Below are 26,404 nucleotides of genomic sequence, written 5' to 3'. Positions count from 1 at the left end.
AACCCATATTTGCTCTAAGTGTTTCTTATTGTCAATTATCTACTTCAAGTCTTGAGAATCTTTGTGTTGGGTGATCAAGCTAACAAAACCCGCATATACAGGGAAATCTAAAACATTAGAAGTCTTATCTAATCATGCCATCTATTTAATATTACTCAATTTTTTTATACCCAAATGAAAATTGAAGTTCTTTTATTGGGGGAGGTTTAAATAATTGTATTTAGAGGAAACGTATAATATGATTGAGATAGTTGAATATCTAGTCACTTTTCATTATACTTAATCTCCATTAAAAATAAACAAGTTTCAAACATTATAAGCCAAAAATTTTTAATACAGATATACTTTTTAAGTACAAATGCCATCTGGGTCATCATATAGTATTTGTAGTGAGATGATTAGTTGTCAAGTTAAAGAGAAAAACTAATAAATTCAATGATCCCATTGATATTTTTCTGGTTGACTAAATGACTAGCTTTAGTTGCCGAGTTGTTTTCATGACCCAAAAGTAATCTCTATTTTACTAAACATTAGGTCTCTTGACAAGCAAAGCAAAAACACTTGAATGCTGAAGCTGAAAAGCAATTGTTGTATTCTAAAGAAATTGATGAAAACAACATAATTTAATGATCAAATTCAGATACTTTATGTTGCAATATTTAATAACACAATCACCAACTAAGAAAGAGGATAGAATAATTCAGTGAGGAATCATCATCATCCATATGAAGAGCCCTACATTCCATTTTCTCAACTCGGTGCATATATCAAAATTAAAAATTCAATGGACAATGATTTCAAAATTCATTCCATATATTTGAGTTCACCTAATGTAATATAACCTATTATATTTTGGCATTGGTCGGAGATATTAATAATAAATAAGAGAACTAAACTAATAAAACATGATTGGAAAACAAACATAATCGTTTTGTTTATAGCGACGAAGTCGGAGATGCAATTTCCCAAAATTCAATCTTTAGGTCATGAAAATGTTATTTTAGGCCTCCATTTGTATTTCTGTTTTGCAATGAATACACTGTTTGACAACTTTCAGGTTAGATATATGAGAATGAGAATTCAGCACAGAAGAATCAGCTCAGCAGACGCTCAACTCTGGCGAAGAATTCCTTATAATGAATGTATTAATAAAAAAGAAAAATATTACATATATATTCAAAGTTGCTAACTGAGCTACAAGGACAAGACACAGTTTATGCAAAAAATGAACTGAAATTATACACACACATACCTGCAAACTCTGAAACTTATAGAACCATTTTGTAATATGCCATAATAAACCACCTTGGAAAACCCAAAATAAAAAAAAGAGAGAGAGAGAGAGAGAAAAAAAACCCTAATGAGGAATTTGAGGGAAAAAAAAAAAGAATAAATAATACAAAACAAACTTATGCAACAAATCGGCGACCCTAGAATTTAATGCAATCAAACCTCTCAAAGTAGTACAAAATCACCTAAAACACCTTTTTTTTTTGTCAACCAAGCTTTTTATCAGACCCTTTAAGGTTCAAGTTGAACCATTTTTTTTTGGTGGATTTATCTTTTCCATCACTTCCATCTTCCTTTGGACTCTCAGCTTTTGAATCTTCACTAAGAACTTTGCTTGTACTTCCATTACTAAAATTACTGACCATCCTCGTCACAGTAAATGAGGCATGTATGCTATCCCGCTGTTTTAGAAGCTCATCCACCTAAGTGGAACAACAAAAATTATAGTCAGCTAAACAACAAACAAGTTGACAGACTAAAGTAATAGTGTTCTGCGGCTTCTGCCGCCATTCAAACATTGAATGCAAATAGAAAAGAGGGAGAGAAGAAGAACAGATCTCAGAGATACAGCTTATTTTAATTTTTAATATAGTAGTAGCAGATATCATAATTTTTTTATTATGATCACTATTATCCACGGAATATTAGCTAAAAAACAAATTTTAGAGTACAATATCTTCGCAACATTTTGCCACAACTCAAGAACTTGGGGATGAGAGAAGAGAGATTGAGATGAGAGTAGAAAGAGAGAGGAAAGGGATGAGAAAAGAAAGTAGAGTTAGTTGGGAGAGAGAAACAGAATTGCAGAGGAGGGAGTCTGTGAATTCATTATTCATAATGCTGGTAAGTATTCTCCAGCTGTTATTTCTACATCAGTTAGTTATAACTGCTGCTGACTCATCAATAACACTACCCGTGCTTCCCTTAACAGTTTTTCCCTCCCTTTTATTATTTCTTGTAGAGTATGTGACACATTTTTAAGCAGGCAAGAGGTTCTAGACTAGATACAGCAATTGTCTAATTAAGAGAGTGCAGCCATTGTGGAGCAAGGAGATGATCACATTCCCCTCTTACAATCAACTCAGCTCAGTGAAAATATTAAAAGGTGTTTTTTGGTAAATGGGATGCATATATGCAAGGAGAGCATTTGTGTCTACATGATCATGTAAGCATGTCAAGTTAGGAAATAATGCTAACACACACGATGAAAACACCCAATAAGGGATGCAAGGTTTAGAAACATACCGATTGCTTTTCCTGGCTGTATTTGTTGGTTACTTCTTGAAAGCGTGCCAAGGCCTACAAAGAATCACAAGCGAATTTCAAGATGTGCACAACTGAACTACCCAATGAGCTGCATGTTATGGATAAAAATAACCTAAATTCATAACAAACAGATTTTATTTATCTAATAGTTTCTTTTCAGATTTCCTATTATCTTATCATATTTTCTATTATCTTATCTTAGATCTAATGATTGCTTCTATTAGACTTCTACTTTGATTAGAAGTTCTAGAACCTCCACTACAGAAAGAGTTTATTTTATTCAATAAAAAAAGCAAATTTATTTTAAGAATTCTGAGATCGAGACTCTCCTTTGTGAGTCTCGAGGTGTTAAGAGCTCCCTCTAATGAGCTCCTTTACTTACAATCATCCCATGACGCGATGCATGACTTGGGACCATAATAATTTGGTATCTGATCCTATTTCAACAAATCTAGAAGATAAGTTGAATTCTTTCATGCAATAATTTGATGGACTTTGAATGCCTTAGCTCAGCAGATTTTTGAATTAGTTCGAACCTTCAATAGGGGGTTGAACCAAAATCAAGATAGATCGAGCTGCAGCCCATCAAATTTTGGTTAACAAGTAAATGAAAAGATAGAGGTACCTATGGTGCCCCCAAAATGACAAAGTTGACTTTCCATCGTGCGATGGCACAAATGGTACATTATCATCCTACATTCCGCGACCCACTCTGCCGAGACCTACAAGAGTGGGGTAGTAGATCATATTTTAAAATAAAAGAACTTGATTTAATTTCAAGTGAAATTATCTTTGTCTTTGATCTAGACACTCGGCTTTGGAAAGTAGTAGATTATGGACAATGTTGTCTTGAATTTGAAACTGTATGAAAGTCTATTATTTATTTTCATGTTGCATATCCTACCTTGAGGACAACCTCTACATTTGAGCTTGAGGACAAACTCTGTTTCGAGGAGGAGAGTTATATTATGGATAATGCATAGCTTAAATACATAACAAACAGATTTTATTTATCTAGTATTTTTTTTTTAGATTTTCTATTATCTTATCTTATCATATTTTCTATTATCTTATCCTAGATCTAATGGTTGCTTGTATTAAACTTCTACTTTGATTAGAAGCTCTAGAACCTCCTCCACAATAAAAGGAGTTTATTTTGTTCAATAAAACAAGCAGATTTATTCTAAGAATTGTGAGATTGAGACTCTCTCCTTTGTGAGTCTTGAGGTGTTAAAAGCTCCCTTTTACGAGCTTCTTTTCTATCAATCATCACATGACACGATCCATGACCTAGGACCATAACACTACACCTATAAAAGAAAGAACTGTACCTTCCTGTATTCTGTCTCAAATTGACGCAACTCATTTCTCTTCCGTAAAATTTGTGCCTCGATCTCCTTGAGTTTCTCTGTGGTATCTTCATATGTTTTTGCACAAAGTGCCTCTATTGTGTAGGTAGCCGTTTTGAAAAAATTATCCCCTGATAAAAATTTCAGTGAAAGCCAATTTAAGGCCAATTCAATTTAAATTCAGTAAAAAACAGCCTAATTTAAGGGATAAATTAAGCATTTCTGACCATAAACAGCAAAGATATGGGTGCCGGCTTTCAGTTCTGAAACCTCACAAGGTTGAAGACCTTCCAATCTTTTAAAGAAAGCAGCATCAGGATCCTTGGCTATTGCTAACTGCACCACCATGTAGGAAATGCTTACTTCAGTCAGGGAATGGCAAGGGCAAAAACAACCAGAATATAGAGGAAAAAAGAAAAGAAATGAAGAGAGGATGTCATACAGCATTCACGGTTGAATCCATTCTATACACTTGAAAATGTAGAAAATACATCCCTGCAGATGTCACCTTGCCAGTCTTCTCACTCTCTTCCTGGACAGAGATAATGAGATTGTATATGCATCAGTCAAGTTGACAAGGTGTTCATTATAACAGCCAAAATGTGCAAACGGTTTAAACATGCATGCTAAAACTACCCATAAGATCAGATTAAGAACAACATACCATAATATTTCTTTGCAATAACCAGACATCATAGCAAAGGAAAATTCTAGTAAATCTACAAAGCTCCACACAAGTGCCAATCCCATTGTCAGAACTTCAAAAGCCAGATTGAACATCCAGGGAAATAGATATTTTCAGAAGAAAAAGAAAACAAAGAATGCCATTTTGAGAATAGAACCCACTAGGAAAGAGTAATCAATTTTCAGTGTTTCAGAAACCTCACAATGAAACAAGGAAGCAATATCCACACTTCCTCATCAAATTTGTATTTCTAATTCAAATTTCATGCTAATGCAAAGGAAGAATTAATTGAAAGATCAACAATAGTAGCATTAAATAGCATAATAAGCAAACTGTATAATAGTAGTTTTAATGCACTACCAAGGCTAAATCAATACACAGGTGGCCCCATGCACTCCGAAACTGGAAATTGGGCAGAAAAGAGAGTAGCAGCAAGTAATTTACTACTGATAAAGGATGATCATAGATGGGATGGTAGTACCATTATTTTACATTTTGTCCACCTTTTCTCTGGACTGTAATTCCACAGGAGGATTTGGTTAAGAAACACATTCAGACAGATGTCTAAAGAACCCCCTCTGATTTCAATACAGGAAATTCCAACTTCCAAAATGACCAATGTTCTTGCTTTTTGTCCTCGCCTGAAATTATCCTAAGAAACCTTTAGCACATAAATAATGCTCCCATACTATCACAACATTGAAGAGGAAGTTAACGCCTAAGGATGATTAATGAAGTGGACAGCTTAAAGTGTAAACTTTTTGGAAGCAATAGTTGCTGTTTTCCAAGTAGACAAACTTCCAACTTCTGAACACTCAATCCAGAACCCTCAATAAAATAAGTTTCCACCTAAACAAAGTCAGCAGCAACACAACAAAGATTATTAGAGGAAAATTTAACACCCAACAAGAAACACCATTACTACATCTGTGAAGATTAGCTCAATCATCTGATAGAAGAAGCTCATCTCAAACACAGAATGCAGTATCATCCTGACAAAGAAACTAACTAAATCATTCCATCAGGGAATGCTTAGTCCATTCATCATAAGCCCCCTTTGATCTGCACTGAACCATCAGAAAGACGAGATACAAAAGAATTGCCTAGCCTGAGAGTTCCAGATGAATAAAAAATCTATTAAAAGCATTTCTGGCATTCTTTTACTCCAAAGGAGAACGACAACATGCATCATCTAATCCATGGTCTTTGTGTTTGACGGTCCATTTCCTTTCCAAGAGCCATGTTGACGACTAGTAGAGCAATGTCAAACTGGTATGCACCAACCTCTAAATGATCTCAAAATGATTCCAAAGCTTTTTTAGGGAATCAACATTGACAACATTTACTATATGCCCTCTTCAATGCAAATTTAAGTCAATATGTGACATCATCCAAAGCCTCCATAATTATCTAGTCCTATAGAATGACGATGGATCTAGAGCCACATACAAGTACTACAACAAGGTTCCATATAACAGAAAATAGGTAGAAATTGTATTATTTACAGAATAAAAGGGCTTGGGTTGGAGGTCCAAATAACAGAGACGGTTCATGATTGGAACACATCGATGTCTAACATTTTTCTTAGTTTTGTCCTTGTCAGTGGCGTCATACACAAGTACCCACATCCAACTTAAGTGTCTAATACGTATCTGTGTCGCAACAACCTCATCTACCCTTGAGAATAGTTAACCAGTCCATGCCTCAAAGTGATTCCCTAGGGAAGGGGCGGCAATTATAGGTATAAATGCGATATGAAATTATTGAGAAAGTTGAAAATATTTGGACATTAAGTCTAACATGCTTCCATCCAAATTGTTAGTTGTTACCCCTAGATCAGGATTCGTACCATGGTAGCATGAGGTAAGAAACCACCCTCATGTACACACCTCCAAGTGAGGTTCCAAGTCATGTGCTTCAGTGGCCCTCTGGAATTAAGATAAAAAGAATCAATTGAATTGATGCCCTAATTTCATTCTACCATCTGTCTCCCCAGTGAGCTGAATTAACAAACTAGGACAGTCTACTTATTCTTCTTGACTCGGGCCTTTTCCTCTCCTGCATAATTTAGTTTAGTTCATTTTTCTTTGACCAGTTTTTTCATTATTCACTCTTCCTTCTCCTCCTTTTTTGTCTCAAGTGTTCTGACATCCCCCTTCCCCCTTTTTATAATTCTTGTTGCCTACTGCACTAAATGTTCTTTTTTTTTTGGTTAGTTTATCCTCTTTTGCTATCTGCATGATCTACTTCCTTTCCAGTTTTTCTTTCTTTTTTTTTCTTGAATATTGATGCGGAACTGGTCACAAATAGAGATGAATGGCCAAAAAAAAAAAAATCCATATTGTCATCGCCAACCACAACGAGTTTAGGATTAAGGCTTTGTTGTTCATATAATACAATTTTGCAATGCGTGCTTGTTCAAATAGTAAATTTGAGTGTCTATGCCTAAAATTTGTAATTGCAAATAAAAGTTTACAAATTAATGAGGTAATTATGTAGCCCATATTTTAGTTTCAGGCAGTTCAGAATAAACGTGATTCTTCAAATTATAATAATACCATATTTAAAAAAAAATATATCAAAAGCAAGCCAGCAACTTTTATCCATACCAGCAAGCTCCATATTGATCTATCATGAAAAATGTTTACATTCATACACCACTTCAAGAATTTGGCAAACTTTTAGAGAAGTTTTACGATAAGATAAAAGTTGAAAAGGAAAGTGGCAGGAGTGCAAGGAGTAGAAAAACTTGAAACTTGGAAAGCACCAAGAGAAATGATAAGTACCTGTAGTGCCAAACCGTAGCCACCATTGGCATCTTGTTCAAAATAAAGTAACTGAATAAACAATGCAACATCAAGCTTTAGTTTTTGCACAAAAGAACCAAATTTCAAAAACAGATCCAAGCAAACGGCTCATACATGCCTCATGGACATTGCACAGATAAGTCAACGAACCTTAAATTTGCTTTGTGCAGTTGAAGTTACTCTTACAACAATCCCTGACTCTGCTTGTTGCTCATTTATTGTTACACCAAAGAAGTGGGCACATTGCTTGTCCACCTGCAATAGTAAAGAGAATAAACAAAAAAGATAAATGGAAAGGAACTCAGGACAAAATATATATTTGAAAAGGAACACCTATATCAGTAAGAAATACTAAACACCTTTCCACTAACTGATGTTCCAATAGGAAGGGGTCTGACTGTGACAGTTCCATTTAGAGCTTCTTCCAGAACATTAGCCGAAATTGTAGTTTTGATAGGGACACCAAGCTTGCTATATTCAATTAAATAAGAGACTTAAAGATAGCTAAATCAAAGTACAAGCTCCATATGTTTTCAACTCAAGCTCACCTGAAGAGTGCAGCAAATACTGTATTGACAGTACCCAGATTAGATAAATCAATTTCCATATCCATGTTTTCAGCATCAAGAGCCTGAAAAGAGTCAATTATAGAATTCCAAAAAATTAGGATCTATTCAGCAAAGAAAGTAAATATTATGCAAACAGGAAGACAATTACAGGAATCGTAGTAAGAAATCATTGAATGAGTATATCGTGTGGTTCCAGTTCCAGGTCTACCTAAAAATTTCAGTTTGTTTCCAGTTCAGTTGTTTGCTGTTACAGTTTCGGTTCAGTTTGATTTTCGGTTTTTTAGTTCTAGTTCGATTCTTGGTTTGTGAAACAATTTCATACTTGAACTACCATTTAAGCTGTAAAGATGGTTACTAATACAGATTTAAACTATTTCCCAATTATGTAAATCTTTAATTATAAAGTATACATACACACACATTCACAAGCATGAATGTAGTAGCATAAGTATATAATTTAATATATATTTTAGGTACTTCTTAATTTTATAATCCTTAACTATAAGGTATATTTTAATAAATGATTGAACATCTAATAAAATATAGCACTGCACCAAAAATTAAGAATAATAAAATTAATTAATGTATTTATAACAAAAGTTATTAAGAAAAGGTTAATGAATAAAAGACAATAATGGTTTGTATAGTGTCCATAATTATTATATATAATTAATAATTATATATATATATAAATCTTAATGCATATAAATACATATAATTTATATTTAAAGAATATAATAAACCTAAAAAATAGGAAGATGTGTGTATAAAATTGATTCTTGATTTGGTTTCGAAATAGTTATGGTTAGTTCTTATTGAAGGACCAGAAACAGATCAAAATAGTGAAATAAGTTCAGTTTGGTATAATTCTCAACAGTTTGGTATGGTTACTCAGTTTGGTTCAGAACTCCCAAAATTATGCTTAACCCTAGTATAAATTGTTGAATTGACAACTCCGAGCACAATTAGCAAGTAATAACAATGTGTAGCAAAAGCACCATCTCTGAACCCAAAGTACTAGATGTGATAAATACCCTAGCAACTATATGACAATAGGAAGAAAGGACACAACAACACTTGCTAAGAGTGTAAAGAAAATGAAGCTCTAAATATCAAGAAGTTAGCTATGTACGCATTCATTTATTTTATCTTTCATGTTTCCTAACAAACCTCCACAAGTAGACACACAGAAAACAAAGGAATGCAATTATGGCTCTATTTTTCAATTATTTTGTATACATGCCACAAGCATGATCCATGAGGTTTTATTTTCAACTTAGCATAGAAGGAGAAGATACAGGTAAGGAATCCGTACAAAACCTTGATTACATATCATCTCAAAAATTGGGAGTAAGCTCCACTTATATTTAAATCTCTTGCATCCAATAGAACTTAGCACACTAACCAATATGGACCCTAGAAGTGGCTCCCATAAACTTTCAAAGGGATAACACTTATCTTACACAACACTTAGTTTTACACTTCTAGCCAATGGTTAAATATACAATCACATTCAAGCTCATGTGGAATAAATACTAGGTTACTAACTTTACCCAATTCAGACTTCGATGAATCATTGACCAAAAAATTGTTACTTGGGGGATCACACTCATTATCATTGCATTTTATCTTTCTCCACGTAATAGAACAAAGTTAACAATCTCCATGTTTCTTTCACCATAATTACTATTAGTTTTTTCCTTCTAAATGCAAAAAAGAAACTTTGATTTCTTTGCGCATTGCTTTGAAAGAAATCAAATAATCTTTGTCTCACAAGGATAGGCAAATAGCTATTTTCACATGAATTAAGAAAATATATTATCATAGCTAAAATAACAAATTTTATAAAATCTTTCCTAATATACCCTCCACTCATATTGCTCCATTACTAAATTATTCTTAGAACTAACAAATTTCAATGCATATTAAATAGGGCATATCAGAAAGCTAATACATAAATTACTAATAGAAAAAGGAAAATAGCCTATAATTTCAGAAGGATGAAAAAGTAAAATAAGCCTATCCTTGTGAGAGGGAGGAGTAACTTTGAAAGGATTGGAAAAATAAGTAGATATCTCTCATACATTGAATAAAAGCAACCCACCAATAGATAATTAAGATCAACCTACCATGTCAATTTTAAATAATAATAACTATTAATTAAGAAATATAAAGAAATAAAAAACAAAATTTTCAAAACTTTAGTTTCTGATATATAAATATAAATACAATACAGATATGATAAAATATACTACAAACCCTTGCAAATACAAAGGCTTCTGTCTAGGTGTGATCCTAAACCTAGCTATTTGGTGCTATGATTACAAACCTTCCAATATAATTATATAACTTTGTGCCCCCATAAATATCCCATTAAAACCAATCCCAAACATATTACAGCCTTGATGTCCATATAGGTCTAGTATTTATCATCTCTATGTAATCTATAGAGCAAAACCCATTAATATTTTCAAACACTCAAATTCCAATTCCAAAGTTTCCAAGATTAAACCACCTTATTAGCATCTGCATGACAGAGATGGAGAAGGAGATGAGGTGGGGTAGCAGCAAAGAACATACTAGTGAAAACTTCACCAGGTGATATCCACATTTCACTTTAGGCACAAAAGTAAGGCAGTAGGAAACTTCTCCAACGATCAGAATATTCTATCTTTGATGAAACAATGCGGTTTTCTTCTTATAAGAAGAAAGCACTTTAGAAAAATGTTCACAAATTTGTTATTTAATCAATGACAATGGTTATGGTAGCTTGTGCAACTCATTCCTTTCTATTCAGAATCGCAGTGATTTCACATGTCCTTCAAGGATTACTTGCATAAAGGAGCTGCCACAAATTTTGGCAGAGACGCAACATTTATAGGCATTGACTCCACAATTGTGGGAAATGAGGTGATAATGGGTTAAGAAAGGCAATACATCTCCACTAGAGAAGGATTCTAGAGAGAAAATTCAATTCAATAAGGTCAAAAACTCTGATGACTAACGTCATATATCATTCAATGGGGAAGTTTCAGCTCATATTGAATTAAAGAAGAATCATCAGCACCAAATGCAGTGTCCTTTTTACAACACAGCACCAAACACCATATCAAAGACAGGATAAAGAGGAAAAAGAGAAGGAACTGAATATGCACCTCAAACCCCGCACTATCGTACTGCCTTCTCTTTTCTGGGTCAGATAAAATGCTGTAGGAATATGCCACCTCCTTGAAAAGTTCAGAAGCTTCAGGGTTGCTTGCATTTTTGTCTGGGTGATATCTGCACATGATTTATATTGGCTACAAGATCAAATATAGGCATACAAAGTAACACAAGCAACATTCACATAGAAAAGTTGATTGTCTCAGGATGTCAAACAATGAAAATTTAACATATGTGAAAAGGATATATTGCAAATTACATAAGTAGTTTATATTCATCCAAAGGAAGTAGGATAACAATAATTGAACTTATCCATCACCTCAGACTTTACACGCAAAACACAAGTGAAGCCATCAACAAAAAGCAACTTGCAATTAGCAAAATGAATCCAGTCATCCATATGCCATTTGAGTTACTGACAGGCTTAAATGAAATTCCAGTCATTGATGTGACAACTTTCCCCAAAAGTGTAAAGGTGACACAACTAACAAATGGAGCATTCATGAATCAGTTGCCAATGTTTTCAAGTCCAAATTTATCATAATTACCATAAGGATTTCCTCTAACAAAGACAACTTCCCAGAAGATCCCCCCCCCCAAAAAAAAACAATGCATTAACAGCCAAAGAAAGTATTCAGCCATGTCACATTGAACTTCAGTAGCACAGTTAAAGTGATAAAATCAAAATATATCTACATGAATAAGTAAAATATCATCGTGCTAACATGAAATCTATCTACATAAATAAGCAAAAGAAACACCATGCTAGCATCAAAACATATCTACATAAATGAGCAAAAGAATCCATCTTTCTAACTTGGGTGACATACTTAATCCACATCACATTAAAACCTCATTGAGCTGTATTTGAGCCTGTAACTAAACTTAATTCTCAAATTCCGCAATCTAAGACAGTAAGACTATATCAACACCTATTAGCTCAAAAATTGCTCACAACCCGCAATATCCCTGTAGTCCACGCAAAAAATTCCAAAAAGTTAAAAAAGAAATGATAGAGATAAAAAGGATGCAATTGACATGGAACTTACTTGAGAGCTAGTTTCCTGTAAGCAGTTTTAATCTCCTGATCAGTTGAATCTCTCGATACGGACAACACGTCATATGGGTCTCGTCGAATTACTGGAGCTGATGTACTTTCAGCCTTTTTCGAACCCATCCCACCTCCTTCGAAAACCCTTCCCTATGTCTCTATCAGTGTAGATATATTGCTCCACTAAGAATCAGAAAAACTATAGTTTCCCTTCAATGGACCCAACTTTTAGCAATCGAGTTACCATGTCCTGCAAATCCACCATCAATATATGAAAATCACAGCCAACAAAAAATTACACCTATTATTTCCCAAAATTCAAAGCATTTTTTATTTCTCCTCCTCTCCTCGGGAAAACAAAAAGGCGAATCCAAGTTTCAAATGATAACAACTTGGAAATTGGAAAGATCTGCAAATTACATTACACTACAAAATCACAATACAGAGGTTGAAGAAGGTAGCTAGGGTTTTGAGACTTACAATTACGTAATGAAAATATAATTGAACGATAGATGGTCTGACCTAAGGAGGTTTTGGTAGTTTTCCTGCGATTCTTTCTTCCTTCCTCGTTTCTTCTTCACCTCCTCATTCGTGACATCACGTAATTTCAGCCAACTTATATCTAGTCCAACAGAATCAAAAGCAGACCACTTTTTTTTTTTTTTAATTTATTTTACTTTTATAGGATTTTTTTTAATATGATTTATTATTTGATTTTTTTTTGTATAAGGGAATATTCATTTATTCAAATAATTATTGTCGTGGGTCTATGATCTAACTTAATTAATTAAAATATTTCTCTCTATTTTGAATTATATCAAAATGGCCCAATATTTTAATTTTTTAATCCTTTTATGATTAGGTAAATTTTTTTTATTTAAAATTATTAATTTTTTTAAGTATTGATATGTGAAGAGTAAGCATTATTATATGGAGTTCTTTTAACATTAAGTTTAATATGTTATCAATATTAAAAGAGAATTAATAATTAAAAGATACATAATTAAAAAAAAATAGATGGTTGGCTTTTGCATTGTATGAACTAATAACAAATTTTATTTAATTATATAAATTAGATTTAAAATTAATATATATTAAATTATAATTAATTAACCATTGTAACAATATATATTATTTTTATGAATCGACATGGATATAAAATTTACTAGAATTAATAAGATGAGAATCAAAATTATAATGTTGATAAATTTTTTTTATAATTATATATAATTATATTATTTGATTTTTCATTAATACACATTTTAGTGCAATTTATTCATAAAATATAATTTATTTAATTGCATCAATATTTTTTTTTATTTTTAATAATTTAGTTATTTAATTTTTAAATTTATGATTCAATTATTAATGCCTATATATAAGTTACAAATAAGTCACACATTATTTAAAAATTAACCTCTTAATGCTATAATAAGTAAATGTCATTTTTAGGTAAATTAAAATATGTTAATATATTTATTTCATTTTTTATAATTTTGTACAATATTTTTCCATCATCTTTATCCTTTTTAGATTATTAATTTTATTTTGTAAAATAACATTAATATTATTATATAATATTTCAATAAATTATATTTCTTTAATATATAAATAATATGTAAAACATTTAATATTTTAGAAAATAATTATATAATTTAATTAAATTCAAAAATCATATATATTTAATCAATATTATGTATTTAAATTATATTTATTATGAATTTTTTATTAAATGTTCACGAAATAAAATGTTTAATCAACATAATACTAATAGAAACAGATCGTTAATAATAAGTTTAAAAATTATTTGACGTTTATATAATTAAATTAAAATTATTTATTAAATGATGTGCGAAAGTAGGGATATTTCCTTAATTAAGGAATAAAACTTATTCCTCTCTCGTTTCTCTTCCTCCCTACCCCTCTCTATTTCACTCATTTCTTTTTTCTCTCTATCGTTGTCCATTACATGAACAAATTCCCTAACGCAAACCTCATACCTCGTCACAAAGTTCGATTGATTGCTAATAACCATTTTTGTTAGAAAATAGTTGTTGTGGACCTACTTTATATTAAATATTTGATAAATAATTATATCCACATAATTTTTTATACCATTAAAATAATTATATAAGTATTAATTTATTATATTAAATAATTTATTTTATTTTATTTTATCATAATCGCTCTCATTTCTTTAACTTTTTTTACTATAACAGTTTAAGAGTCTATCAATTGAATAACATCTGTACTTTTTACTAAATGGATATAGAAAAGCCGTTGAATCAAAAATCTCTTAACTAGCCGAACCTCTAAACCAAACGTAAGAAGGTAAAGGAAAACAAAATAACAATAAAGCAAAATCACCATATAAGACGACCTAAAGTAAATTAGTAAACACCATCACGGTTGATTTTATCCGCAATGGGCAGTCACCACTACCGCCACACCCACAGCCTGCGGCCGGCAGGCACTGACCATCCGCCATAACTGTTGGACCTACTAGAAAGGCGACATTTGGAGATCAACTGTTGTCTATCTTATCAGCAATTGAAATTTCAGTGAAGTGAATGGCGCTCTGAACTAGGTCATTGGTCCAATGAATTACGCCAAACCATCCTACAGTCTGAAATTATAACTTTTAATGTAGTTCCAAGTGTATCTTTCATGCAGTTGCTCTCTTATCATCTCATCAAATATATGGATACAGACGGCACAAAAATATTGAAGTTTAGCTAATAAATCTCTGCAACCAACAAAATTGAGGACTGCACATTTCTACAAGTAATGCCTATTTGGAAACAAAAATTTCCTATTCCCCACCGCTTGCAGTATATTTACCATCATATCCATCAAGGGTGATTATAACAAACAGCAGACAAATCTTTTGAGGTATAATACGCGCTTGAGGGAAAAAATTGAAAGATTGAATTAACTATTGTAAAGGCATATGATATACAAAGCCACTGTAATGGTTGGGACTCATTCAGGTATTTACACACCTTCATCAGCTATAAGACATCTATGCGCTCATTGGTTCGAAGTTGAGCAGACTGAATTTGTTACATCAGCCTTTATCACCCTGGTATTATATGACCCACAAAAACTGCACTTGTGGTAGAGCCAGTGGAATGGTGCCGTACCCTTCTTGTCACAGTCATTGCAAAGTATATCCTGGACCATAAACATCAGTTTTAGTATTGCCAAATAAGGCATAGGAATGCTTAGAAATACCCGGACAATTCACCTGACAACGATCCCTGTATTCTTCTGGGAGCTCCTCAGAAGCCAATAAAGCATCAAGCATGCCAAAGTAAACCTGCACACAGAGAATAAGCCCTTCTAAGAAATTTCATAATCTGTACTTTGTGGCGTTCTCCACACAACAAATATGGCAATGCCAAAGACACTACCTCCGCAGTCCAGTCCAATAAAGTTGCATGTACATTTCATTAGAATTCAAATAAATAGTTATCCAATTTCAATCCTTTTAACCTAGTAAGTGTTTGGTTACTATGAAGCCCATAAGAAATGAAAGAAACAAAATAAAATAGTCATCTCATTTACAACAAAAGAAGAGGCTCAATTGTCATAGGGAAGTGTTTGTGCAATCAAGCATTTCATTTTACAACTAGATACCGAGAACTTAGAATACCAGCTCTATATTTCTTTATTCCCTCTGGCTTGGCAACTAGAAGATCTCCATGTGTTGTCTGGTTCTCAGAAGCCCACTGGCATAGATTACAAAATCAAGAAGCCTGTTCTGCCTCAAAATATAGGCATGTCTACAACTGTATATGACAATCATACCATACTCAGCATGACTGCTTTAGTGTAAATTGCAATCATCAGTGGGAGGATCTTAGTTTTTAGAATGTATCAATAAAAATAAAGTGAATGGCTGCTAGACATGTGGAAACAATTTCAACTATCTAACATTCAAGTTAGTTGACTGAAATAATAGATTGTATAACTATCCACATCTTTGTATAATGCCATTAATGCACTACATAAGGTAATGTTTATGAATACGTGATACAAAGAATAGCTTAATGACTCAAATTCCATCTCAATTTCAAACTTCAAACAAATTGACAGCAACTTTGTAGTTCTAACACAAGGTAACAGCACTCTCAGGATAAATCATATAAATAAAAATGAGAAGAAACTAGAGGGTGACTCTAGTGTAATGGTGAAGCCAGTCCATTTGTGACCTGGAGGTCATGGGTATAAACCACGAAAACAGAATCACTGCAAAGCAGGGTTAAGGCTGCATACATCAACCCTCCCAAAACTCACTAGTGGAAGATGCTTCATGCACTAGGTCATCTTTTCATGAAAAGAAACTAGAAATGAAAAATGCTTATTAAAATCACAAGTTTTGATGATGTACAAAGTAAATCCCTTTTTAGCAAAAGTAATAACAAAGTATCAGGCAACCTGCCCCATACGACTATTAACATCATCATCCTCAACAGCATTCTACATAGAATCATGGATTGGTAGGTTAGAAAGATAGATCACTAGAACTTACCGACATATCTCCCAAAGATTTGCTACAGATTGGGCAGATATAATGACTGCACGTATATGCCTGCCACAGCAAAAGGCAAGTTGAATTTATGTACAAAATATAGCCCTCTTGCAATAATCAAAAATAGAAGGAAAAGAAAACAATAATCAAAGTAAAAGTCGAGTAAAGAATGGACCTGAAAGCAATTTGAATGCATGAAATGGCCACAAGGAAGAGCTTTCACACTTAAGCTTGATGTGAACAAGAAGTCACAGCAGATGGGGCAATTTATTTCTAGACCTTTCTCTCGGCATTTATGATCCACTAACTTCATTGCCAGGCAGCAATTGCACTTCATGCAATGAAAGAAGTCAACACCAAGTCCATTTCCAACACGGCACAAATTGCAGAAAGGGCAATGGTAAACATTCCTGAATTACACTCATAGAAAAATAGGAAATTCAGTAGTGAGAGATCTAGTTCAGATACAGTTGTCCACATAACCAATACACCAGTAAGAAGTTAAGAGGATCCCTTACACCAACAAGATTAGAGTCAGATTATCATGGTTTACAAAACATCAAAAAGAGGAAAAATTTATTTCTCCACATTCATATTCCAATAATAAAAAACTGACTACATTTTTGTTTAAGTAGACTGCATATCACATTTTGATTCTTTATTCATTTAAGTTTGTCCAGGCATAACACAACCAATTCCTGGTCACTCTTAACTATTAAATTCCCAAAGCGGACAAAGAATAGGGGATCAAATTGTAGCGGAACATTAATGGTACAAAATATATTCACTTTTTTTTTTTGTTCAAACTCAATCACCATATTATCTAATTATGTTATAATCTTGTCACACTATTTTCTTTTAAACCTTATAGCAAGTAACTATTTTCTTTTAAACCTCATAGCAAATTGTAATGAATCTAGAAATAAATCCAATGGCAAAGTGCACCTTATGGAAGCCCATACCTTTCATCATCAAAAAATTTACAGATACTGCAATAGTACTTTGCCATTGAGAAACCACCACAAGAAGGTGTTGTGCAAACTGGTCCAACAGGCTGGATTTTCAGGCAGCGCATACACATCATTTCAGATGTAGCCTTCCTGCAAGAATAATGTATTCAAGATTATAGCTGAAATGCAGTCCAATGAAAACTAGGTATGCCATGAGTGACAAAAATCACCTGTCCATAGAATGGTCACTGACTTTGTCATGGCAGAACCTGCATGTGAATAACTTGCCACAGCAGGCAGCTCGGAGTTTACAGTTCCTTTTGTAATGCTCACACCCAAATTCTTGTTTCTCTTGATTACGAAATGAAGGATAGCATCCAAGTAAGTCTTCACCATTTGAAAATTCTCCATTTCTTGCTTGAGGTGAATTCTGCTGAGCAGCTATCCAACGACTAACAGAATCCACACAATAATCACTGTAAGTAAAAGAATGAAAGTCCAAAAACTGCAGACTAAACACAGCATAATGCACCTTGTCATTAGATTTTGAATTAGATATGCTTTTCTTCTTGGATCAAGAGATGAATCTCGAGAAACTTTTCTTATCTCTGCTTCAAGCTCATTTTGATTCATCCGGAAAATATCTTTCCAGCCAGGCTTAAATGTATGATCACTATGATCCAGGCTTTCATGGAGATCAGTGCCTAAATGTGAGCAAAAAAGAAGCACAATACAAAAACATCTCCAAATTGTTATATTACTGGATGAGAAAACTTTCAAGAATTAACCATTCAAAATTTGTCTCAATTTAGCAACATAAACAATGCCCTTTGACTGGGAATAAATTACAAACAATCAGAAATAACAAAGGATCACAGACCTAGTGATATACAGCTCTCTGATGATGTCACTTGTGAAGATGCAGCAGAAGTACCATCCCACCATTCATTAAGCCACTCACTGAACATTGTGTTTTTAGTTGCATTTTTCCATGTGTCCATCATTTTATTCTGCTCCTCCTGAGTAAGAGCTGAAGTTACCCACGGCAACATCGATTGAAGCACCTCTGCACCTGTAGTACCAATGATTCGACCAACAATCTTTTCCTGTTCCTCCACAGAAAAATGCATGTCAAATAAAGGCCACAACTCAAGCTCTTCTCGAAAAACATGTTGATCCAGTGTTACTCTTATGGATTTGCACATGCCCTGAAGCTTTGTCGCAAGCTCACTGTACTTTCTAAAAGCATCATTGTGATCAGAAGAACCGGAAAATTTTACAGTTAATTCCTCAGAAAGACTGTTACTCTTCAAACGTTCTTGAAGTTGTGTAAGCTCAGAAAGCAAATATGAGATGTCTTCAAATAGTTTCTCTTCCTGCTTGTGATCCAGAGTATACGAGTGGCTAACATTATGAAGTGTCTCTTTAGACTCTAATGCTGGAAACACTATATCATCCTCTGCGTTACTGTGGGCTCTGTATAAACCCCATAACAGACGAAATCTACCAGTAAACTGCCTAAGCAAAGTTTCATTACAATCATTTAATTTTCCAGATTCAACATCCAAATATTCCAAGTCTTTGCGTATAGCTTTATGAAACTTAAATATGTTATCAATTGGCCGTGAAGCACAAGCACTATCAGTGGGACTTGCATCTGTTTCCCAGTGGAAAAGACTAGAGTTAAGAGAGGGAGCAGAAGGGCTAAAAGATAAGGAACGCAGAGCTTTTGCTGCAGCAAGAGAACTAATTCTTAGATTAATGCTATTCACTCCTAACCCAGGGACACAGCAAGACTTAGTATTACAAGATAATCTGGAGATGTTGGAAGTCCCTACAGATTGGCAAGCATCACTGTCTTCCTGTAGTTCCAGGTTTCCAGTTCCGCGCTTGACTAGCCTTTTACTATCATCTGCTTCATCTGCTTGAGTACAAGAAAACTTTTCACTTGTACATAACAAAGGATTGCTCTCACAGAATGATTGTTTGGAATCCTCCTGAGATCGAGTCAGAATTCTTGCAGGACAACAACCAATGGCACCTGAAGACAAACAAGTATTCCTAGGACGACCTTTACAAGCCCAACCAGAAAAGAGTGTAACCAATGCAGAATCTGAAGCTGGAGCTGCATCACATTATGTTAGAGAGTTGATAGAGAGAAACATAGATAACATGGAAAGTACACCTGTTGTTTAAAAAAAAAAATACAACCATTATTTATAAGAAAAGTTGAGATTGATGTTCAACCTGCCATGCACATGTTTTGAAGAAAAGATTTTGCTGCTTCTTCACTAAGTGATCCCACCAACCATGGCAAGACACATTCAATCAATTTCAAAGGCATCACACATAAGCTTTGGTAAAGAAGTTCTCTTTGTCTTGTTGCACTAAAATGTTTTCGAGCAAGTGGGAGAACCTAACAATGAAAATATGTCAAAAAGATGGCTTGCAGAGATATGAAAAATTAATAGATTGTAGATTCCCAAGTACAAATGCCAAGCACTAAGGCAGTAGCATGAACTTATAAGCTAAGAAATGGAGAAGCTAGACATGTATACACCACTTATGGGAAACATGAGTTTCATGTGACATAGCAATAACAACACTCCCCTGTTCTTTCTCCTAAAAGAATTTGTATAAATAGCAAAAGGTAGTCCAATGTGATTTGCAAGTATAATTTCCAAATGGATGGCAGCAGCACAAAAATTATGCAGTTAAGAATTATAGAAACCAGGTATTAAGTATACATCACCAATGGGAAAGATAGGCTTCATCTAACGTTGCAATATTAAAAGGCTCACCTGAGCTTCCTCATTTTGGAAGTGTTTCTGTATGGTATCCATGATATGATCAGCTTGCAGGCACAACTTTGTATAGAATTCAGTAAGAGATGTGTTAACTCCAGCACTTTGAATACTTTCTATCAGACACCTAAGTTTGTCAAACTGAATTTCTTCTTCTGCATGCTCCTGGGCAAAAGAGAGTTCTGCATCTACAGCAGGGAATATAACTTTGTCTTCAGCAATACTGCAGTCGAGAGAACAGAAGCCCATTTCACAATGATAAATGGCCATAGCATAGAAAATAATACAGATTTTAATAATTCCTATACTTCTTTATTACATAATTCAAAGGGAACAAGGGAAGGAGGGACGGAGGGGAGAGAGAATTTCAAATTTGCTATATTCAATTGATGTTCAAATTCCTTCATCACTAATATGTTCAAGGAAATTTTACTATGCAAAGGTTTCCATATATGAACTACATGTTTTTGAATATAAGAAAAACTGGGGTGTTGGAACTGTTGAAACATAAAACAAAGGCAGGAGATAGTAGCTCATGCATCAGGCCAATATCAGGACCTATAATTATCTCTATCCAGAGATTAAAACATATTTATCACACTACTTTTGAAGCATATTACTTGCTGCACTTGGACAATGTAGTGTACATAGGAGGGAAGAAAAGAATCAGACAAGAAAACATAGAAAACTGTACCTGTGAAATATGCAAACTTCTGCAATGAATTGCAGCCTCTTGTTGAATGCAGACAGATCAGAAAAATCCCCAGAAAGTTGTATCTTCCTAGCAGCCTCAGCTATATCATTCAACTCTCTTCTTATTGCAGCATGCCAAAGCAAAATTTCATCTATGGGATGGAACATAGTTGAATTGGCAGGATCAGAAGATAGCTCCATATATTTCCTTTTACCAAGTCTAGAAGATTCACATGCACAATGTGTCTTCTCACTTTGACAGATTAGGATTGGTGGACCTGAATCTTGATAGCAGGCCTTAGACTCATCTTGGCAACTTGTACACACAGACAATTTTGCACCATCCATCCAGGCAAAAATTACCTTCATTAACAGATGTTAAAGTCAGACGTCTTTCTTTTATTATAAAACTCATCCAAAGATGGAATCCATGGCCCAAAAAACCTCACCTGATGAAGAAGTTTCTCTTTAGGGATTATCTTGCACAAGCACTTGTGCATATCTTGATATTCATCAGATGATATGGAGGAAGAAAGCCAAGGAAGAAACTCTGCCATCATATTAACAGGAATGCTGCACAGAAACTGCCAAACCAATGAAGCCTGCTCTTCAAATGAAAACTTCTCAATCAGCAATGGAAATACCTGCAACATTCAACCACAAGCTTGTGAAATTCAAATTTGCTTTCAATTAATAATATCAAACCCTATTTTAGCTATTTGAAATATTTAGAGGTTGGAATGGCATGAATTTTAGGCAACTCCGAATGCATATTGCTGACTTTCAACTTCAACCCAAGATGAGACCATTTTCCTGGGTAGAAAAATCTGAATGACTTGCACACATATATGGTCAACTCTAGCTATTTACATGGAATCTTCACTTAAGCACAGCAATAAGAGAGGTATACAGATCCTCCATTCCTTGAAGAACCCTTAAGAAAGATGAGATACTCTCTCAGAATTAAGCTCATATCCAAATTTCCATTGTAAAGCAAAATAGTTTAGCACGAAATAGAACTCCCAATGCTTTGTTATCAAATGTATTCTATATACTAGCCCAAGGATATCATTCCATTTCATTTTACCGTTCAAGGGAAAAGTTGTTGAAAATTTGTGATACAACTACAGTTGCATAGGATGAAACTTTCATTGACAATATTGACATCTAAAATTAATTATGAATATAACCAGTTCATTAGGCCACCACATAACAATTACAAATGATTTACACTCGGATCAAATTTGCTGACAGTATATATGGCAGGTCTTGGGGAGGGGGAGGGGATACAGATGAAATAAGAGGGTTTTGGCTTGCCTTAACAATAAACACATTTGAGACCGTGTCAATATGGTTCCAACATGAGATTAGCAAGTCTCACTATAAATACACTGCTTACTTTTGAAATGGCATGATTATGACCATCTATATATATTGAATTGTGTAATGCAAAATAATTTTGAAGAATCCAGAGGTTAAATTTTGCCGTTATATGTGACAGTTAAACAGATAAATTGAAAGTGAAGAAAAGTTTAGCAACTAACTAAATAATGAACAAAAAAGGCTATCCAAATATAAGTTTATCCTTATTTCATCTGTTAAGGAATACATGGTAAAGCATATTAGTGATAGCCGAAATGAATATGAAAGAATGTGGTCTTATATGTCAGCAGACATGGCGAACCGGAACTGGGACCAGAAGAGCAGGTTCATCCCATGCTGGTTCCGGTTCAATGCCAAATCCAAGTTGTAGATTTTTCAAATTTTGATTATTATTTTTTTTTTTACAAAAAAAATCCAATTTTGGCCCAGAACACTGGCCATTCCCAATCAGGTGCATATCTAGTATTCTAGTTTTCACCATTCAGAGTTGAACTGGTCAGGTCGTGGTTCTGAACCAGCCCTTAGCCAGGTCTAATCATGGGAAATCAAGTTCCAAACCTCATTCGCTACCAAACTACAATAATTACTATATAAAGAATCTCAAAGGCTCAAAAAGAAACAACAAAATGAAGAATGGATAACACATTGGTTTGGTTCATCGAAGCAGCTTAATCAAGCAATGAGCTCATCCAACAGAACAAAAAAACACATAATAAGAACAATAAAAAAGCAAGTAAAGCATTATTGAAATGAACATATACCTGCTCCTCTTCCTTGGACATATGCTGGCTAATTGATGTTTGAAGAGCTCCAGTACGAGAAGCTAACTCCCTGCGAAAGGTTTCTTCACCTTGTTTATTGGAATTCAGAAGCTCAAATAATTGGTCGAAAAGAACACTTTCTCCCTCATGTTCAAGAGAGTATGTTCGTGCCACATTCTTAACACGTATATCAAGAGCTGGAAAGATAACCTACAAGACAAAAATAACTTAACGTTAGAATCTTCTAAAATGTATATCATGAAAACTATAAAATAAATAAATAAATAAACTATATTTTAGCACTACTTTAGGGGTGAAGACATTCATTAGATTGGCAAGCTATAATCTCTTACAAAAACAGGTGACAAGTACCTTTAAGATCTAAATGAAAATGTCTAGGTCATATTTTGGATGCTTGTCCAATTGCCCAAAAACTGCCTCATTAAAAATATCTTAACTGGATAAATTGGACACTGTTTGAGGTTAATAGTTGTCATAATGTCTACAAAGAGTAGATATTTCAATGGAGTACCTATTTTAATATTTTTCAGATACTCCAATTAATCCTCCATTAGCACTGTCAATCACAAGTGAACATCAACACAATGAATAACAGATGAAAGATCAAATTATGAGGAACAGGAAGGTCAAATTTTCATTTTAGTGGCGAAATTTCACTCAAATACCAAGCATTGCCTCAATTTCAATAGTCATGTACAATTAAAGGTTGATTTGAGTTATAACTTAGATGGAAGAGTTAGAAAGGAAGAGAACAAAAGAAAAACATAACATTCCACTTATACTTGGCAACTTATACAGCATTGGTTGTACAATTTCATGAAGATAGCATGCATTGATGACTGATGAGAGGAATAGTGGAATAGTATCTCCAACAACAAAATTGAAACACAGCCTCACGAGAACATGGAAGTGTATCAGCTGGTAAATTCTCAACAACTCTCAACCAGAGGATGGATATTAACTTCAACAGAAGAACCAGATGAGTTGCACAATGATGTAGAACCACCAAGAAAAAATTCTATTAATTCTTAATCAAACAAAATACGCCAAGCTAACATTTAAAGAAACCTATAGAGAAATAAATCAACCCTATTAAAAATAAAGTAACAAGTTTTACTGCCACACTACGAAAATTCAATCTTCCGCATCAATTTGCAAGAAACACTCTGAAGACCTTAGAAATTGATGATTATTAACAATAAATGTAAGAAATTCATAACGTGATAAAAAAAATTACCAGAAGAGTAAAACAGAGAAAATTCAATTGGGTATCGATATAAACTCCCAAAAAAGTCCGCCCCATCCAATTACAGTATAAGAATGCATAGAGTCTAACAGTAACAACGAAATTAACACAGTATCCATCAAAAATCAACAAACCGAATCCAAAAATATCAGAGCCTCAATCTAAATAACATAAAAAATGCAAAACAGTCCCAGAAAACGTAGCCTACCTCATCTTCAGCATTGCAGTGGTGCTTATATATCGCACAAAAGAAGTGATACTTCCGGCGCAACGGCTTAATATCTCCACCAGCGGTGGCGAAATTCATGGCGGCGCAGTGGAGGCCATCGAGCTCAGACCTAATAGCTTTATGGAAGAAGAGAAAGATAAGAATTGGAGATTTAAGAGCAGAGTTTTTGACAGAAGTTTTCGAAGGCGTAGAAGGATCGATTGGGTTAACCGGCCCAGACATTACTGCCACACCTCCTCCTCCTCCGCCGTCTACGCCAGCAAATGGCGTCCCCATTAGAGGAAATCGAAGTGAAAGATCTCGTAATTATTGCAGATTATCAAAAAACCCTAGTCGGGCTATATCTTCATTCCGTTCCGTTCAACATACTTGGAAAAAAATACATAGATTTGTTGTCTTTTGTCTGTGTCTTCAGAGGAGGAGAAAGGAGCAAAGCCGAAGAACGGGAAGGTTCAATGGAGAGATAGAGATAGAGAAAGAGAGAGAGAGAGAGAAATGAAAATAAGAGCTTTATAGTTAGTCCACGCGGCAGCAATCGGTCGCTTTTTTTTTTTTTTTCTATTTTGTTTTCTTTCTTATTATTATTATTATTATTTATTATAATTAATTAATCCGGGGAAATTAATTTGTATTTGGGCACAGAAAAAATACATCACGTATCCTCCCGTGATGTCATTCCTCGTTGCGTAGTTGGTATGCTGCTTCCAAATTCTACTGATTCATGAACAGAAAATTATTTTAAGAAATTTGACTGATGATTTATTATTATTTTTCTTATTCTTATTTTTATTAAAGTTTAATAAACTCACGTGAAATTTGACCTTCCAATATAATAGTTTGTTAATGGGGATTACTTTTTTGGGAAGTTGGAAATTTGAAATTGCATTTCCATTCATTTTTCAGATATTTCTATTTATATATAAAATTACACGTAATTAATATATTTATATTAATTTTAATTTTTTTATTATATTACTCATTAAAAATAAAATAATATATATTAGTTTTTTTTTACATTGCAGAGTATACGATAAATTAATAAAATGAAATAAGTAAGTTTAAAAGTATTTTACTCTTTATTAAAAATCTGATATAAATATGATAATATATATTTATATTAAAAATAAATAAATAAAAATATAGTAAGACTATTTATTTTGTAGAAAATATATTTTATATTTTTAAATATTTGGAGTATTAAAAAGATTAATTAATAAAAAAATATTTTTCTGTAAAAAATTAAATAATTTAATGTATTTTAAATTTTTTATTAAGATTTATATATGAAAATTTATTAATATATTTACTTTTTAAATTAATAAACTTTTAAAAGTATAAAAAAATTCTTTTAATTATGAAAACATTTTTTATTAATTAATTTTTTAAGTATTTTGAATGCTAAAAAATGTAAAAAATATTTTTTTAAAAAAAAATATTTTGTGGCAAAACAAATAAAACTATTATTAATAATATAGTAGATTAGCAACTATATTCTATATTAAATAACAATTTAATAGAATTAAAATAAATATATAAGTATATTTATAAATAGAAAATGAAATCTCTAAATAAAACCATCAAAACATTTTTATTTTTTAAATAAT

General features: G+C 33.3%; 2 protein-coding genes across 5 annotated transcripts; both read right to left on the bottom strand.

Annotated features, from left to right (window-relative positions):
* Positions 1–1,117: 1,117 nt before the first annotated feature.
* Positions 1,118–12,856, bottom strand: LOC110617731 (chaperone protein dnaJ 15). 3 transcript variants are annotated; one of them, XM_021760709.2, is made up of 13 exons: positions 12,660–12,818; positions 12,178–12,429; positions 11,122–11,245; positions 7,946–8,028; positions 7,757–7,868; positions 7,548–7,652; positions 7,377–7,427; positions 4,348–4,437; positions 4,133–4,241; positions 3,888–4,036; positions 3,182–3,278; positions 2,536–2,589; positions 1,515–1,712 (listed from the first exon to the last, which is right to left on the bottom strand). In XM_021760709.2, the coding sequence occupies exons 2-13, from the start codon at positions 12,303–12,305 to the stop codon at positions 1,705–1,707; spliced, it is 1,110 nt and encodes a 369-aa protein (XP_021616401.1). In that variant the 5' UTR covers positions 12,306–12,429; positions 12,660–12,818; the 3' UTR covers positions 1,515–1,704. The 3 variants fall into 3 exon arrangements, with proteins under 3 accessions (XP_021616400.1, XP_021616399.1, XP_021616401.1); XM_021760708.2 differs by lacking the exon at positions 3,182–3,278 and having other exon boundaries at positions 1,118–1,712; positions 12,702–12,856; XM_021760707.2 differs by lacking the exon at positions 3,182–3,278 and having other exon boundaries at positions 1,118–1,712.
* A 2,117-nt stretch (positions 12,857–14,973) lies between these two features.
* LOC110618268 (zinc finger protein BRUTUS) lies at positions 14,974–25,292 on the bottom strand. Of its 2 annotated transcripts, XR_006350960.1 has the most exons (15): positions 24,780–25,292; positions 23,305–23,514; positions 21,610–21,804; positions 21,162–21,523; positions 20,465–20,690; positions 19,911–20,079; positions 18,544–19,788; positions 18,196–18,367; positions 17,894–18,115; positions 17,676–17,813; positions 16,889–17,123; positions 16,714–16,773; positions 15,835–15,970; positions 15,427–15,498; positions 15,308–15,353 (listed from the first exon to the last, which is right to left on the bottom strand). XR_006350960.1 is itself a non-coding variant. In XM_021761407.2 (14 exons), exons 1-14 carry the CDS (start codon positions 25,074–25,076, stop codon positions 15,210–15,212), a joined length of 3,747 nt encoding a protein of 1,248 aa, XP_021617099.1. In that variant the 5' UTR covers positions 25,077–25,291; the 3' UTR covers positions 14,974–15,209. The 2 variants fall into 2 exon arrangements, 1 of the variants encoding a protein (XP_021617099.1); XM_021761407.2 differs by lacking the exon at positions 15,835–15,970 and having other exon boundaries at positions 14,974–15,353; positions 24,780–25,291.
* Between the last annotated feature and the right edge of the window lie 1,112 nt (positions 25,293–26,404).

Source organism: Manihot esculenta, chromosome 6 (assembly GCF_001659605.2).
Source record: "Manihot esculenta cultivar AM560-2 chromosome 6, M.esculenta_v8, whole genome shotgun sequence".
Taxonomy (NCBI): Eukaryota; Viridiplantae; Streptophyta; class Magnoliopsida; order Malpighiales; family Euphorbiaceae; genus Manihot; species Manihot esculenta.
The sequence above is the reverse complement of the archived record's forward strand: the minus strand, read 5'-3'. Positions and strand labels throughout refer to the sequence as shown.